The sequence below is a fragment of the Rhipicephalus sanguineus genome, chromosome 3 (genome assembly GCF_013339695.2).
Source record: "Rhipicephalus sanguineus isolate Rsan-2018 chromosome 3, BIME_Rsan_1.4, whole genome shotgun sequence".
NCBI classification, from domain to species: domain Eukaryota; kingdom Metazoa; phylum Arthropoda; class Arachnida; order Ixodida; family Ixodidae; genus Rhipicephalus; species Rhipicephalus sanguineus.
The window spans coordinates 187255572-187273572 of NC_051178.1; the positions used below are offsets into that span (position 1 = coordinate 187255572).

An 18001-nucleotide genomic window follows, 5' to 3' on the forward strand; every position below is an offset into this window, starting at 1 on the left:
ACGCACGCGCGAACATACATAAGGTATGGCGGTTGACTCTTCCCCCACCCCCCGAAAAAATTTCTGGATGCGCTCCTGTTTCCTATACGTAATTCCAGGATTCTCCGTTGGAACTGACACTGTACACTGTAGTCGGGTGACATGGCCTCGTGGAGACACTAAGGCTCGTTTCACGTGGGTGCGCGAAATGAGCGCATGTTTATTATTGCAATCGCCATTCGGCGTCATTGTGCAGTGCGCGGCAGAGGCGCACCGCACGGGGGCGTCCAGCCGGTGGCGGGTGGTCATCCGGTGGCCGTCCAGACGGAGCAACTCCGGACCGGGTTCATGGGCGAACCCTTCTTGCAACCGTATACGCGAGCGAAGTGCTCAGAGTTGCTGAGCGGCACGTTCACCTGCGCTCGTTTAGGTGGACAGGTAAACATCGATCAATCGCCAAACAACTTGCGCTGTAGGTTTAGAACAATTAAGAGTTACGATACCCCCAAGCACCAGACTGAATCGGCTTACCGCGAAGACTTTGTATACTTTATAGGTTTTAACTGGCAGGCAACGATATACAAAGAAATGTTCTTGTCATTTAGCTCACGCGACCGCGGTGACGTTCGTCTTAGTGGTTCCGTCGCACTGCATGCGGTACATTTTCCCTGAGCTCGTGCTGCTGGATGAACGCACAGCGAGCGGTTAAGCCCCTGGTTGACGCGCCTACGGCAGCTAGCTATCAAAAAAACATCACAGCACTTGAGGAGCACGATATTCATCGTATCGATAGCTTGCACGTGACGTGACGTCATGGACGCAGGTTCTTAACGAATACCATAATGGCTTTGATGACATCTAAGCAGCACAATTAGTTCGCAATTTACCTGCGTCGATTTGATAACGACGCAGCTGGAACGTTTCTGGCTTCTGCGCATGCATAACGAAAGAACCTCGTGCGATGTACTGATAACATTAACGTGACAGCACAAGCTTCGCGCTCCACCATGTTGGTACTCCAGCATGGCGGTTTCAGTGACGTAAGTGCAAGCCATTCATACAAACAGGACATCGAGGGCGTGGCGAATATCTTGTATGGCGAATGCCTGGTAATCAGATATGCAGAAATACCCTCCTGTGCCCATAGGCATCCGGAGGGGAGTGCAAGAGGAGGGGGGGTGCCCCCTCCCCCTGGAATTTCGGATAACAATTTTCTCTGCAGTAGCAATAAGCTACACGGCATGGATTAGCACACTCAGGTCTCGCATATCCGTGTGAAACGCCCTTCAGGATTGCCAGCCAACTTTTCACGTTACACACTATGATTAATCTTGCTCGTCAGTGAAAGAAAGGTTCGCTGTTCTAGATATCGCCCCCCCCCCCCAACCCTACCCCCGCAAAAAGTTCTGCAGACGCCCTTGCTCCTGCCCCCTATGGCTACGCCGCTGCCGCGCACGACTTGCATACAGATGGCTTCACTAACATACGTCAGTAGATCAACTATAGTGAGTGGTACCCGTGCAGAACGCACCTTGAACTTGGCCGGCAGCCGCTCGTGGAAGAGGATCTGGCGGGCGGCCGTGCCGTTGCGCGCCGGTGTCGCCAGTTGGTCGCATTGTCCGAGGGCGAAGTTGACGAAGAACAGCTCGTCGGTGGAAAGGTAGTGCAGCGTGGGCAGCCGGAATAGCGCCGGCTGTCCCCCGCGCAACGGGAACGAGCGCACGTAGACGCGGTACAGGGGCTCCAGCACCGCGTTGTCCTCCACCATCTCGGCCAGGAAGGCGTCGGTGGCGGCGCCCGCTTGCGAGCCGGCCTCGGCCGACAGAGCCTCGCCGTACTGCCGCAGGAAGCACCACGACACGTGCGCGAACCGCAGCGACGTTGCCCGACTCCACGACGGCCGATTATCGTGCACGGTCTGTATATGCAGATAAAAGCGACGCCAGTTATGGTTATAGTAAACCATTAAAAAGAATGTGAACAAGGGAATAGTGCAGCGGAATTAAAAAAAAGCGAAGGACAAAAGGAGGACACAGAACGACGTCGCTGTACTAACAATTCAGTTTTATTACTGTGCGTATTTATCTATTTACTGCGCGCACATGGAATAAAATTCAGTTGTTAGTACAGCGACGTTCTTGTATTGCTCCCTTTGTCGATCCCTCGCGTATTTTTGTCAGTTCCGCTGCTCGAACCAATATTAGCTATGAACCATCTAGCTCCGTTGCATACCGTTTTGAAGAAACAGGTCTTACTTATATTAGTCGCAACCACACGAATCCAGCAGACAACGAACTCAATGGAAGCCAAGAGAATGGGGATGGTGTTTGTTGGTAGCTTTAATCTAAGATATATGATAAGCTAACGAGAAATTAAAACGGACCAAGAGACTTGCCGTTTATGGGCGCCGGACCCACAAGATAAGCGTTTTATTACTGGGGCCCCAAGCCGCTGGGTCCTCAAGGTGTTGCGTTCTCTTGTACTCGGGCTGGCGATCAGAAGGCGGGGACAGTACAAAAGAACACGAGAGCTTGGGAAAAGGGCGTGCGAGCACCACTACTAAGACTCTTCATTGCATACGCGTACGTGACTAACGTTAGTTAAACTGCCAGTTTTGCTATGGCGACGACCATTATCACGTCCACGTTCTTGGGTATACGTTTCCTGGTGAGGGTTAGCGAGGTTTAGAAGCTAATGCTGCGAGCGACCAAGCACTCCGACTGAACGCTATGGCGCGCATAAAACTGGACGACCGCAACAGCTACTGGACGTGCCTGCATGTCGGCGACGGCGGCGAACAGTCCCCGCAGGGCATAGTGCAGAAACCGGGGCACGTGCATGGGAAGCACGTCCTGCACGCGTGCCAGGAAGCCCAGCACGCCGTACGGCAGGAGCACGCTGTTGCGCTCCGGGTCGTGCCTGCATTACGCCGCCGTGAATGTACTGACATTAATGTAATTCAACCGAGGTAACGACACCGCCAAAGCACACACTGCTAACGTGTAGCAAGTCGCGATTAGCACTTCATCAGAGCTGCGGAAACCGTGCGATCGGTTTATGCCGTCTACATCCACGCTGCGCTAAATGAACGAACGAAAGAACTTTTATGGATGAATGAATGAACAAATTTGTTTTTCTTTGGGTGTATGCGCTTTCTGGTATGGAATTCTTTTGAACACTTTAGCGCAAGTACAAGAGACAAAACGTTCGGCAGATGTTGCGCTCTTGTAACACAAGAAGGTGAAAGCCTTGCTGCACCCATGGGAGACAGGATGATGCAGCACTGAGCAATACATATAAACGAGCCCGGTGTGCCACCCCCTGGCTACGCCACTGCTCCCCCCCCCTCGTTTTCTAACTCCAATTCCTGGGGAAACCTGAAGGAGCGTATACCTGTACGCGAGGTCGAAGCTGCTGATCCCGTGCAAGCTGATGAGGTCTTCGTTCCAGGCCTCACCGCGGGCTGCAGCGGCAGAGCCGTTCCGGCGCACCCGCTGCAGCACGGACCAGTAGCGTCGCTGCACGGTAGTCTTCATGTGAAAGTAGCTCTCGAGCATGCTGCGTTCGTTCAGCATGGGCACGTCCACGAACAGCTGGCCTAGCTCGGCCTCGCCAGGTTGCTCGCGGGGTACGCCCAGCGAGAGGGACGTCTGCGAGAGCCGCGACAGCGTCGCGTTCAGGTCCTCCTTTGCCAACCACGGAGCCTGCGAGGTGAAAGGCACAACCGTTGCAACTTCGGCATTGCCGTGAGAGACGTGGCGGCGGCACTACACTCTTAATTTGGACTCTTTTAGATGCGAAGCAGCTCTTTGACTAGCCTGTGTAACGCTGTCCCTCCGTGCGTCCGTACGAACGCGCCGCAACGCGCTCCCTTCGCCGCAGGTGTTGGAGCGATGCCAAGTAGGTCACGCCGCACCTGAGCATTGACGTCACGCTCCCCTCGCAGTGCGCGCTTACGTCACTCTCTCCCTCGCCTGCCGCGCGCTCGCCGCAGCGCCCGCAGCAGCCGCCGTCCGTTCGCCCGCAACACCTGCCGCTACCGCCGCTCGCTCCGCTACGCCGCCGATAGGGTGGCCTACCGCCGACTCGTCGGTTCACGCGCAATAAACCTGATGCGCGCCTAACGTACGCGTTGAAACATGTCTGTACGTGTCACCTCTCTCTCGCTTCAACTTCAACGTAGAATGTCTGCACGAACCTCTCAGCGTGCTCTTCACCGATCACAAGGCCGTGGTAGTCAAGGCGAAACGCGCGCCAGCTCCAGTCCAGCGCCCGTGTCCACTCTGAAGAAACGACAAGACCTACACCAGCCATCGCTTCAAACGAATCTTCCAGCGCTCACCGCAGCACCCGCGTTAGCGCCGTTCAACGCGTGACGCCACCCGTGCGCAACGCTGCTGCTTCGCATCCCATCAGGGTTCCCTTTGGGAAGATGGAGTTAATTTTTTCGTAAGTCCTGACTTACCATGTATATGACTTTAACACGTGAACTCTTTGGAGATCATTATTAACGCCTATATAAGTGGCATGTCAGGATTCACCTAAAAGAGTAACACGACGGTAAACTGGACAGAAAGTTCTAACAGTGCAAGAAAAACTAAGTCGAACATCGAATACATTTCGAGTGACGATAACCATCATTATTCTCTTTCACAAAATTAGCAAACATGCTCGCAAGCTGAAGACACTCCGTGACATAATAGGTCTTGAAGTTACGGAGTCGGTCGTTTGAGTCATGCACTTGGCACATCCAGACAGATACGTGCATAACTTCCAGCGACGACCTGAGAGAAGAAAGCCTGTACTTTCCATTTCTTTTTCCTATATTTAATCTACAGGAACGATCCTCACTTCCAATTTGTTCCCGAGAGAACGCCCATATGTGCGTCACCCCTATAAACAGTGTCACACGAAACCCGACTGCCGAATCATCAGCATAAAGTATGCGAGTAAGCGAAGTCCAAGCGCAGGGGTGCTATGCAGGATGGCCCGAGTTTGGCGAAACTCGGGATCTTTCCGAGCTCTGGAGACACCCCCTTTTGAACGAGCTAACAGTACGAGTAGGTGAAATCCATCCCTCAGCGCGCGCTCCGTTTCATTGGTTACGATGGAACGCGGCGTCACGTCAAGGGCGGTCGAGAATGTTGGGTGGTGTCTTCTATAGTGTAGTGTCTTCAAACTAGACGCACCTTCTTTCATTTGTTTGTCGTTCCACTGAGTGCAGAAGTGCACCCATGCAAGAAAAGTGACAGAAAGTTCTACTAACTATATTTATGTGTTCGCGGGCCGTTTGAATCCATTTTCAAGCGTTTAATGTCTGCACTAAGTATCCTTTAGAATAATCAGCACCGTGGCCTCCGAGATCAGTTCCGACCGAGCGTCTTACAACACCGCGGCTAGAGCTAATCGCCGAGGCCACGTGTATAATCACCATAGTCGGCCTGTACATTCTAGCGCATTGCTCGGCCGGCGCGCACCCTCTTCGTCCTCTTATTAATCGTCTGCTCGCTCCCCGAGTAGGTGCGCCCGGCTGATTAGCTAATTGGCTGGGCGGTATACCTAGTTAAGTCAGGATATGCTATGACGCAGCTCATTAACCCTTTCAGCCCTGGATTTTTTATTTTGGTCAGGGGATATTTTTGTGTGTGTTTTTCTAATAGATATGACCTCAGAAGACCAAAAACGAAAAATTGAGCCAGTGGTGCAAGTATTAATGGATTTAGAGGCATGACGTCAAATTAGGTCATCAGGGCTCAGTGGTTGCGAAATGAGAAAAATTGCATCTTTTTTTCTGCTATTCACTAGAGTACACAAAATATGAACCACGTCTCATTTTTCAGTGTGATACTCATTGAAACAGCCTCGGTACGTCGATCCGAAAATGGCGCTTACCCGCCTCAGCTGACCCGCCTCGGCGTCATCCACGACTTCGGTCAAGCTTCTTCTTTTTTGTGGCTCCCAGCTCCGCAAGCATGTCACTATTTTGGTGTCAATCGCAGTGGGGATGATTGAAGAAGTATTCCCCCAAGAATCGGCAGTTTTGGTTTCATTTCCAAGATGCTAGGGCAAGTTTTGTGTGATGGTGTCAATTGACACCGCCAGGGCCGAAAGGGTTAAGCCAATTCATGCTAAGGCCGAGCTAATAAAGCCACGTCTTACTAAGACCATGCTAATGAACCGCGTAAAGCTAATAACAAACTAATTAAGACCACGCTAATTAACACGACGCTAATGCGGAGCGTGTAAATAAAACCAAGATAATCAAGATATTCCTCACCGAGATCGTGTTAATTATTAGAGTGCTAATTAGGATTGTGTTAATTACCTCTATGCTAATTAGGATTTATGCTAATTAAGACCTTGCGAATTAAACGTGACTTATTAATGTCGTGGTAATTAAACATTAACAATCAAGACAGGACTATTCAGTATCATGTTAGTTAAGATCGAGCTAATTAGGGTCATGTTTATTAACGCGACGCTAATTAGGAGCACGCTAATTCAACCAAGCTAATTAGAAACTTTCTCGCCAAGTACGCGGTAACTGTGATCAGTCTAATTAGCATTATGTTAAGTACATTCGTGCGAATGAGGACCAGTGAAATTAAAGCCCTGTTAATTAAAACATTATGAATTAAGACATAACTATTCACTGCCATGTTAATTAAGGCCTAGCTAATCAATAGCACGAATATTGAGTCCGAATTGACACGGTCATTACACTGAAGCAGGCCAAGCATACTGAGTAGACGAGCCACAGAATAAGCTCGAAGAAGCTAGGTAGGTGACCACAAGCTCCTCCGATGGCCCCAGCCTTGCACAAGTAGTGCAAGCTGGCCAAATTATTTTATATGCAAAGAAGCTGCTGAGTAGCGTCCACTGCATGAAACACTTGACAGGCACACCGGCACTATGACAGTCCCGAGTTGAACTGGGGCCTTTTCAGAATCAACGAGTTTGTGCCCGAGTTTGCACGTCAACAAAATTGATTGACAGACGCCCGCGGCGAAGATCGGGTCCGCCCACCGCGTTTGCTCTTGCGGAGGAGCAGCGCTCACGGCGAAGCGCAAGCGAGCGGCACGATTAATCTATCACCTTAATCGCAGACTATGCACACACGCACGAAGAACTAAAGGTTATATCATCACGTGGCTACGATGTCTCGCATTCAACTTCACCGCGCTCACGATGTATCACCCACAGCCACGAGGAAACCGCCCCTAGTGGGATTTGCGGCGAGAAATGTTATTTACTTGTTTGTGGAGACACTTTTTCTACCGATTCGTTACTACAGAAAAATCTTCAGACGTGTAATGTAAGTATAGCAGTAACATGTCCATTTATTTATCTGTAATATTCCAGAGAAGCGAAACGAGCTGCACCAGAGTGCTGCATGTGCGCCCTTGTTGCCTTCGAGAGTGGAAATTTCCATGCTGCAGGTGGAACGAAAGAATTGTCCGAAAGAGGACAAACGCCCCCGAACACGCCCATGGGAGGCGCGATGATCATTTGGCAAAAAGATAGCGCGACAATCACGCTGACGTGGCTACACTGTCAAAATGGCGGCGCTGACGCGTTCGCACGCGGCGTTCCTTTGAAAACCGCCGCAAAATGCCGCACAAATGCGAGCTCGGAACAAACTCGTGTGCCCGAGAAGCTCGGGCCATCCTGCATAGCACCCCAGCAGTGACATTCTTGCGCAAAGCGACACGGAACAAGGTGAGCAGTAAGAAGGCGGACCTGCTTGACGAAAGTGCGCATGGCGTCGGTGGCGCTTTTGGCGAGGCCGAGCATTTTGCGCGCCGTGTCCGCGTTGCTGAGGGAGGGCGTGGCGTGGCGCAGCACGACGGTGAGTGCGGCGCCGAACACCTTCTCCGCCAACTGGACGCACGCCTGCAGCCGCTCCATGCCCGGGATGCGGCGGCCCTCCACCGACAAGGACACCTGGACGGACAGCGCGTATAGGTTGCACCTGGAGCTGTTTACGCATGCACTTACACATGTGAACTAAAATGTGAACTGGAGGCGAAAGGAGCTGTCTCCACGTGTGGGTATACCTCGCGTCCCCCGATTCGCCTCAATAGAAAAGTACCGACATTTCGCTTGAGGTAGGAAGCCAACAGTGACAAATCAAAGCAGGCTATTGGGTTTTCATTTGATTCGGGCCAAGAAAGTGACGTAGTATGGGGATTCGATACAGCAGTGCGCCATGTCTTAAAGAGGCCCCGCAACACCCTACCATGTTATCATAGAATAACCTTACTACTAACAGCGAAGCTGTAAATTTCGATGTAAAGCGTATGACTGGCAATAACTATCATCACCATAATCGGGTATGTGCAACAGAAATTGGATAAATCCCACTACTCACCAGTGGTCCACTAAAGATGAAGGCAGCCCAAGAAATGGCTATCTCAGGAAATGGCTAAGCTTCAAAGATGTGTTTATATTGCCGTTAAAATTAGCAACAGTTACAACGTGCACAGCCATGGGCGTTGGCAGGGGGAGGGGGTGCAAAAGGGGCAATTGCCCCCCACCCAAGCTACACCATCGCTCCCCCCTTCCCCACCGCGATGCAACACGGGTTTGCACCGCCCAAGACAATATCCTGCCGACGCTCATGGGCAAGGTTCATGTCACGGCGCGCACTTATCGTAACCAAGTCTTCCCGCGTACCAGGTGTTCGACCAGTGGGTCCCGGCAGGAAAGGCGCCATGGCGACCATTAGGCGATAGCCGATGTAATTGAGCATCACGGCGGTTGGCGTGACCTGCGTGAGCCTGGCGAGCCGCTGAAGGTACAGCATGGAGCGCACGGCCACGGGCTGAGCGACAGCGGCCGCCGCGCTGCCTTTAAGAACGCCGTTCATGAACAGCACCCAGTCCCAGCGGGAACTGCCAGGCACGCTGCCAAGGGACACCTGAGTGGGGAAGAAAGCAGACGCTCTTGAGAGAAGGCCTGGGTTGATACACACACATCCATAACGCGCCAATACAAATCTACCAGAAGTAATATAGTAATAATGGTTGTGGTTTTACGGCCCAAAACCACTATATGATTATGCGAGTTGCCGTAGTGGAGGGCTCCAGAAATTTCGACCACCTGGGGTTCTTTAAAGTGCACCTAAACCTAAGCACACGGACCTCTAACATTCCGCCTCCATAAAAATGCGGCCGTCGTGGCCGGGATTCAATCCCGCGACCTTCGGGTCAGTAGTCAAGCGCCATAACCACTAGACCGTCACTGCAGGTTGTTCTACCACAAGTATACGAGAAGGAAAGAAAAAGACAGTGTAAGATTGGAGACGTATGCATGAGGGGGAGAGGGTTTGGACAGTGTTCAGAGGATAACTGCACAGATTAAGATATGCTTATAGAAACAGAGATCAGCATAAACACTGTAGGCAAGAGAGAGACGAGACATGAATGTATACCGTATTCTCTCGCGTACAACCCGCACAAAGAGAAAAAAAGTCACAGTTTCGCCGCAAGGCCGAAGCAATGAATGCGATTGCAAGAAACTAATGCTATATGAAGTGACGCTCGCCAATGGATACTCTCAGAACAGCGCTTTGCAAAGGCGGCCGAAGCAGCGAAGGAAACTAGCGTGCTTCAAGTGTCGAAGCTGTGACACTTGATAGTTCGCGCTCATCTTCTGTTTGTTCGTTTAGCGGCGTCCCTTGAGCTCGAGTGGCTTTCGTACGCTCCGTAACATGAGCGCGGACATCACGGTGAAAGCGTGAAACATCCATCTTCCCCTCAGCACAAGAAAACCGCGCGAGCAGACAGCGGAAGGAAGGGCAAGGTTCTCCTTGCGCAAGTATAAGAGGAAGCGAGCGAGCTCGCCGACGACTTTTAAATGCGCCTGTCGCGCTCCTAACGCCATCTCGCTGGTAATGAAGAAACGCTTATAAGCGCAGCCGTCTCTGAGTCGTCCAGTGGTAAGTGTGTGTATATAACGCTCGCCGTTAGCTACCTGAAGGATCTGCGTTTCGTGGCGTAGTGGCTAGCGCCACTCGCTGCGGACAAGAAGTCATTCCGCTGCGGAAATTTTTCTGAATCCCTGGTTCAATATCCGCGCTTCGGAAGCATTTTTCTGATTATTTTTCTTTGGGGCTTTTTTATATATATACATACTTATACATATACGGTGCATGACGGCGGCGACGGCAAAATCCAGCCGAGACTGTCCATATAATTGCTATCGCAATAATATACCCTGAAGAACGGCGGTGGCTTGCGCGACGGCTGGCTCTCGATGAAGCGAGCGAGCTCTGCCTCGAGCACCACGATCGAGTCGACGATCTTGGATTCGTCGCGACCTTTGTAGAAGAACTTGAGCGCGCGGCCCACGACCTCGCGGTACCAGTCCATGGCACGGCTCTCGTCCATGTGTTCGTGGAGCGACAGCAGCAGCTGGGCCTGCGAACGAGAACACCCCACCAACTCCGTTTCGATCCTTGCGATTAACTCTTGCGTCCCACGATGATATCCTATTGTCACAACAATCAGGCTATAGAGGTTTCGTATGGTTCGTGTACGTGTGAATATCAATTATCGTATATAACGACGAGACGTCCGCGTACACGTCTTCTCTCGACATGACGGGGATCGCCTAATCAAGTAGGGTTTCTTCATGTAAAAGCCGCGCATGCACTCTAAAGCACTTCAAAAATTCTATACTTCTTTATATGGAGATTGGTGTATTGTTACGATCGGGCCCGAAGCCTTGACTATTTTAGAAACACATATTTTCATTATTTTCCATCAGAATTTCGGGGGGGGGGGGTGGGCTAGGCTTCCCCTCTGGCTACGGGCCTGGTTACGATGACAACGACGGCAGCAACCAGAGAACAGACGTGTTTTGCCTGAAAGCGACAATAATGTGCGCTATGCATGATTTCATGGGGCAGTTAAAGTTCGTACAAAATACATTTCCGCCAAAGGTAGAACGTGGGGACGTCTATATACACTGTTTATATGCATCGCCTAAGCGCACTGTGTTGGGATCCGTAAACCGAGGGAACGAAAATAAAAATCGTTATATGGTTGGTCTTCTTCGAGCAATATATATGCGTCTTTTCCTGCTTTTACATTATGTCAAGCTATGAACACAGTGCATTCGCAGCAAGCGATACCCAGATAACATTTATTAATATTTTTTGAACGCTTTCGTGGTTGTCCGACAGCATAGGCGTGCGCAGGCCCCCCCCCCCCCCCCCTTTATCACCTAAGAGGGGGAGGAGCGCAAAGTCCGCCCCATACATTAACTTAATAGGGAGGGGGGGCGCTGCGATGAACCTTCGCCCGCCTTCGCCCCCCCCCCCCCCCCCCCCCCCCCGTCCTGAAGGGGAACCCTGCGCACGCCTATGTCCGACAGTGCAACTATCCCTAATTACTGCCACAGTTGCCGCGCACGCCACCGGCGTAGCCGGGAGGAAGGAGGGGAGGTCAAATCCCTCGCAATCGCGCATACAACCACATGAGCGAGCCTATATAAACTATGGTTGAACACCCCCGAAAAAAATTTCTTGCTACGCTACTGGCGCGCGTTATATGCCAGTTACGAACGGGCGGAGGGACAAACCCACTGATGTCACTGACAGATCAACCTCGTCTGAGGCTTGCCACTATCGCCAAAAAATAACGTTTGAACCACTCAGCAGAGCCCAACGTGCAACCAGCTGTGATAATACGAGAGTGCTGTTCTGGATATTGTCGAATTCTTCCAAGTCGTCAAATTCCGCCCTTTGTAAACTCTGAATGGCCCAGAGTGCCGCTACGGCTACTCTGATTGGTTGAAAATGCCGCCATTATAGAATTTGACAATATGACGGAATTTGACAGTGTCTGTGCGAGACCATACATTCCTCCCGCGAGGGGCTTGCCTGTATACGCAAGCCATTGCGTTGCTTTGTACTCTCTTTGGGTGGGGCTGACTTGCAGAATGAATGAATAGCTACAACACTTATTGCGGAAAATGTATCGTATACTGCTAGAGACTATTCCGGAACTCCGTTGGACTGAGCTGCAACCCGCGCCCGCTCCACGAGGCTCCACTGATCCTTGAGAGCTGGCCTGGACAGAGCCTGCTCCCACCCCTGCCACGTCGTCTGGGTAATTTTCGTGATGCTGTGAAACAGCATGTGAAACAGCAACAGAAGAAAGCGGGCAGGTGTACAATAAGACGAAAAAAGATGAAAAAACGCGCGGACCCAACGGCTAGGGACAGCTGCGCGTTCGACAAACATTAGGCAGTTTTAAAATAAGGTTTGCAAAGTTTTGTGTTAGCGTTTGTCGCCGCTGCGCGTGCATCATACGCTATCCTCGTGGGCGCTCATGTTATGTTACGGAAATAGCGTATCGTACTCAACCAACGCTATCTCTGCGTACCCTATTCTATAACTGCCTAACGTTAAAACGCGCAGTTGTCCCAGCGCATGCATATGTGTAGAGAACACTGTGTGGGGACACGCAGTCCTAGGAAGGAGGCAGTGCGACAGCACCTGTCCGAGGACGACCAGAAGCCTCTCTCTGGGCGGTTGGCGCTGCTGGTCATCGTGGAGGGAAGGCAGCCGCTCGAGGCCCACGGTGACGAAAGGGAAGATGGCCAGCGAACCGGCCACTTTGCCCGCGATGTGCGCTACGTTCTTGCGGCCCTTCGGCGTCACGTCGAAAGGCCAGCCCTCGAGGTCCAGGTACCGCAGCACACTCGAAAATGAGTCCGTCTCGCGCGATGTCCGCGAAGACTCCTGCGTGATAGCACGCGCTATACGTCATGTGGGCATAGGCATTTCAGAAGCGACGGAAATTATTCTGCTGGGAACTGGAACAGCGTTCACAAAGCTTTTCGTTCATTGGCCGGGCGCTTTCAGATTTAGGTGTAACCAAAGTCGCGCTTGCCTTGAGGAGGCAACTCCTCGAAGTTCTATTGCATTCATTTTATGAATACGGACTTCACTTGCTGCGAAACTGCAACTATGGCGCCCATAAGATGCTCTGCGTTACGTCCCCCCCTTTGTTCTGTAGGGTAAAGAACAGGCCATCTCATCGTAGACCATGCGTCTATTACGCCACCTGTTGTATACGTATCCGCGTTAACAGACGCGTAAGCTGAACCATGACGGGTGCGCTAACCATCGATGCTCGAAAAGAGTGAAATAGAAGCTGTTATTTTATTTTATTAAGAAATAAAAAATGGAGAACGAATTAATAAAATTTTATTGCGGCATCGGGGCACTCGATCCCCGCCAAGGACCTTAGCCCTGGGAGGAGCCATTGACCAGTCCAGGACCGCAAAAGCCGCAGCCTTTCGGCGCGTTCTCCTGACCAGGTCAAGCTGGTCCGGTGAGTCGACGCTGCTCAACAAAGGTTTCCGTGCGCTGCTGTGTGTCTGGGTGTAATTTGCGCAGTATTGATTTTAACTGGCACGTCCGTGTGGCGTGGTAAAAAACATGGCTGCTGCAGGGACAAGTGTACGGATTTATAGTATGATACAGCGTGGTGGCGGTGGCGGTGAACAACATTTATTTGCTCCTGCAGGGTTTAACGCGATCGGGCCTAGATCTCCCTCGAGTGGACAGTGAGGTTTTGCCTCAGCGGATAGAAGCGTTAATATTTATCCCCGTTTTCTCGTGCACTATATATGCACCTGAGCGCAGGATGCGACGAACAGCAGGATCTGGTGGCCGAAGTGGTGCCTGTTCTGGTGCACCCGGTCGGCGTCCTGCGCCACATAGGCGGTGGCCAGTTCTCGCAGCGCCAGGTACGCGTAGCCGGGGCTCTGGCTGGCGTACAGCGCCGAGCGCAGGTCAGCGCCTCCGAGAAGCCGTTGCCAGTGGGACGAGCACACGTGCGCGTAGTAGTCGTCGCACGGAGCCACCGACGAGTCCAGCTTGTCGTCGAAGTAGTGCGCCTCGGCGTGGCACACCGAGTCGTTGCACAGGTACAGCGCGGTGCCGGGGCCCGACGAGCGCCACGCACCCGCCTGCGTATACGTGAGAGATCCCGTTTGTCACACTAGCAGCAGATGCTCGGCTGCTGACCAGAAGGTCGCGGTTCGATCCCGGCCACGGAGGTCGCATTTTCGATGGAGGCGAAAATTCTAGAGGCCCTTGTACTTAGATTTCGGTTAACAACCGCAAGAGGTCGAAACTTCCGGAGCCCTCCACTATACGTCGTGTCTCATACCGTGGTTCTGGCACGTAAAACCCCAGAATTTATAGAAACGGCAGGAAGCGGAAGATGGAAGCTTGCGATGAAAAAATCCGTAAACCGGGGGTGGGTGCTCGAGCCGACGATTCGACAAGTGGACTTGTCTTCTTCAAGGCTGGAACACCTTGAAGAAGACAAGTCCAGCCATGAAGAAGACAAGTCCACTTGCCGAAACGTCGGCTCGAGCACCCACCACCTGTTTACGGATTTTTTGATCCCAGAATTTATTATTATTTAAGCTGGCACAAGGAATAAGTCCAGTAGAACAGATGCGATCTCGACAGTGTAAGTCACTTATGGGCACGGCTCGTATCGCTTGACTTTAGCTTAATTCAAGCATCTTGTCGTTGAACACGTGGTCCGTCCTAAATTATCAACTTCAGTAAGCGGATCTCGAATTTACCATTTCTCTCATTATTTCAGATGATCTCTCACTGCTTTCAGGTTTAGGTACACCCAATGCTAATTATCGGTAGATAAAGATTCCTGGTGAAGTATTTGCTGGTTGTCATTTCTTGTAACACGCGCAAGCATATTTAGTACACATGCTTGAGACAGCCGAGGCAAGTAAAATCAGCGCGAACTGAGCGCCCGCTTAATTAGTTAAAACGTTGATCACATTCAGCGTCAATGTGCTTCTAGTTGTCCATTGATTCGCGTCCGTACTGCAAAATTTCCTTGCATCCTGGTCAGTTCAGATGGCCCAGGGACCACCCAAAAACCTGCAGTCAAAAACCTGCATTTGGTCATAACCCTACACATTAAACAGTGACGGTACAGGTACGACTGGGTAAAGGCATGGACTGACTTGGTGCCCCTTTCAATTATTAAGGAATCCCCCCCCCACCCCCTTCACCTGCAAGCACGCCTATGAGGATTTCACTTTTAATTCTAGGTAAAGGGAATCCCAGCAGCACCAAAGAAACCGGAAAAACCGAGTCAAGAAAACAGACAGGAACAGCATACTTCCTGTTCCTGTCTCTGTGTACTGTAGTAGAGCACCAAGTCGGGCTAGTTTTAGTCCTCATTATGAATCTGTGTACTATGTAGTACGTGCACACCTACATACTATATGTGTACTGTAACTATGTACCAACTTGCCGTTCCCTGAACTCGTTCCCTTTTAATAGCGGCTCGGCATTGCTGCCACTCCCGTCTTCTACGGTAAGGCTGCTCATTGAAAAAGAAAAAAAAAAAACGCCAGGTCTGCGCGGAAACCACAGCATAGTCGCAGCGAAAGCTGGAAGAGCGGCATTCCTAGATCCAGTTATAAACTCTACTGTGGCTACTAAAACAAGTGCACTAGCAACGTACCCACTACGCCACAAATCATAATTTTTGTGAAGTTGGGAAGCGCCCACCAACATTATTCGTCATTCTGCAGAGAAGCGAGGTACCATCTGTAAGGCATTATGTGCACTTTGTTGATGCTGTGGCTGATGACGAAGAATTATGGCAGAGTCCATTGTAATGGGTTGGAAGCATTCAACAACCCACTCATTGCGCAATTCGCATTGTGTGATGTCTGGTTAAAGAATTCGCGTTGTGCGACGCCTGGTTGTTATTTTACTCTTCTACCACGCTACATTACATATGTTAATCTGGTTCCTTCCCGATATGAAGCCTGTGTCGGGTCTTTTTGCAAAGCAATTACAAGCACCAGCATGGCTCCGATGTATAATACTGGTCTCCCACGCAGAGGGTCCAGGTTAGAACCTCGTTCCACCATGGATATTTTTTTCTTATTTCGTTTTTTTTTTTTTCGCGCGAAAGTGGTAACGGACACCGGCGGCGGTGGCGGACAACTACGGCGCCAAAAACGGCCCATGTTGTGATCTCATAACAGCTTTCGCTGTAAATCGTAACAGCTTTCGCTGTAAAACAGAAATCAACGCAAAGCGACACACTTTTCCGGAGACGAGCACAGCGACCATGGGCACAGTGAGCAGCATGGCCGCAAGGGCGGCCGACAGCGCCACGGCCACACGCCTCGACCCCTGCAGACGACTGATCAGCTGCGGAATCACTCGCCGTGAGGGCCTGGGCGGCGGCACCAGGTTGAGGTCGCCGCACTCGGACGACTCCTGGCTGCTCGGAGCCGGGCTCGCGTTCGGCGCCGGGCGCATTCCTCCCTCCTCGGACTCCTGCTGAGCGTCGCTCGGACCGCGCGCGCGCGCTGCCGGCGGCGGCGGCTGCGACGCCGATGTCCTCGCCGACGACGTGTCGCCGGTCGACGACCGGTTGGTCGACCTTGCGCCTGAAAATATAGCGAACTCAGGCTGTTTAATTGGTGCGCTTATGTTGAGGTGAAAAAATACGATTGATTGATTGATTGATTGATTGATTGATTGATTGATTGATTGATTGATTGATTGATTGATTGATTGATTGATTGATTGATTGATTGATTGATTGATTGAAGCAACATTATTGTACTGAAATAACTTAAGTTATTTCAGTACAATAATTTATTGTACAATAAATTTCAGTACAATAAATTTATTGAAAAAACGATGGCAGGATTGAAATAAAACGTACCCGCCGCGGTGTCAGCGGCTAGTGCGCTACGCGGCTCAGCATACGAGGGCGAGAGTTCGATTCCCGGCCGTGGCGGCCGCATTTCGGTCATGGCAGGAGTTACTTGGGTGGGTTGAGATGAATGTTTACAACACAGACGGAAACAAGACACCAGCACTGACTCGATCACAATTAAATTTTGATTGAAAGAGCAGCAAATACTAGTATTAGTATTAAAGCAAAATAACGAGATCATACACTGGCCAGTAATTGGGTGTCTGACCAGAAAGTAATAGGGTTGAGAATGAATGAAGACATTGATGTTTTAAGAGCGGATCGATAGCTAACCTTATAAAGTGCTGAAGTATGGGTGTAAACAAGGTAGTTCAATCCGGCTAGACGTTATCATTGACATCGTGCACATCCTAACTCGTTACAAAAAAGTCAATGGAAGCACATCCTAACTCGTTACAAAAAAGTCAATGGAAGAGGCTCCGGGTTAAGACTTCAAAAACCTTTCCCATTCGTGTCACCGCTTTCACGAGCACATGTCACCACAGAGAAATGCAATCCCTTTTCGATTAACGCGATCGATTGTTGGCTGGTGCATGCGTGTACCACGATCGAGCGTGTAATATCTTAATGCTGTGGAATGACGTTAGTGCTAGCGTAATTCGGCGCACACCTGTATGCGCGGCACTACAGGTTTAGGTGAGTTTCTTCACTGTTCCCTGTCCCGCTTCCGTGCTCTTTCAACGGAACCTTTCCGAGCCTGTCGCGCAGCACCGTCCGCATGATATACGGCAGTTTATGTACAGTGCCAGTTTTTCGTTCCGCGGACTGTGACTTGTGTCTGATAGTACACGTTTCCTTGCCTACAGTACATCTTCCAAGCTGCCGCAAAAACTAGGAAGTCTACGCCAGACAACTTGTGTGAACTGGGGGTGCCCTGCGAGAATTCTAGGTGCAGCACCGCATTGTGACCCTTTATGTGGAGAAGCCAACCTTACAAGCTAGAACTGGTGGATTAGGCTAGTTGGCACGTCGTGACTGTACACGCGAGAGTTCTCACGCTATGCAAATGACGACGGACATAGACGGGCGCTTACTTCCATTTCTTTCCTGTCACTTTGTCCGTCGTCTTTAGCTAAGCGCTACAGCTCTCGTCAGTGGTCTTACAAGCTCGCCTGTAAGAACAAATGTATACATGCGCGTTTTATCCGTTAGCTCGTCTTTGTCAATGACCAGATCAGTAGCGTAAACCATGTATAGTCACGATCAATATGAGAGGA

At 50.9% G+C, this 18001-nt stretch overlaps 1 protein-coding gene across 1 annotated transcript; it reads right to left on the reverse strand.

Annotated features, from left to right (window-relative positions):
- Positions 1 to 203: 203 nt before the first annotated feature.
- On the reverse strand, positions 204 to 16821 carry LOC119386190 (neprilysin-1). The gene is made up of 11 exons (XM_037653527.2): positions 16731 to 16821; positions 16100 to 16449; positions 13630 to 13965; positions 12485 to 12730; positions 10197 to 10400; positions 8639 to 8899; positions 7720 to 7923; positions 3373 to 3683; positions 2754 to 2898; positions 1511 to 1897; positions 204 to 395 (listed from the first exon to the last, which is right to left on the reverse strand). The coding sequence occupies exons 1-11, from the start codon at positions 16819 to 16821 to the stop codon at positions 285 to 287; spliced, it is 2646 nt and encodes an 881-aa protein (XP_037509455.1). The 3' UTR covers positions 204 to 284.
- Between the last annotated feature and the right edge of the window lie 1180 nt (positions 16822 to 18001).

Bases quoted from the DNA above. Each gene is read 5' to 3' on its own strand.
- LOC119386190 (XM_037653527.2), bottom strand. From the start codon at position 16,821: ATGACCGAAATGCGGCCGCCACGGCCGGGAATCGAACTCTCGCCCTCG. The intron at 1,898-2,753 runs GCACGTCCAGTA...CTGCATATACAG, and splicing joins CCGCCGTCGCCGACATGCAG to ACCGTGCACGATAATCGGCC. The intron at 396-1,510 runs GTGCGTTCTGCA...AAACGAGCGCAG, and splicing joins GGCTGCCGGCCAAGTTCAAG to GTGAACGTGCCGCTCAGCAA.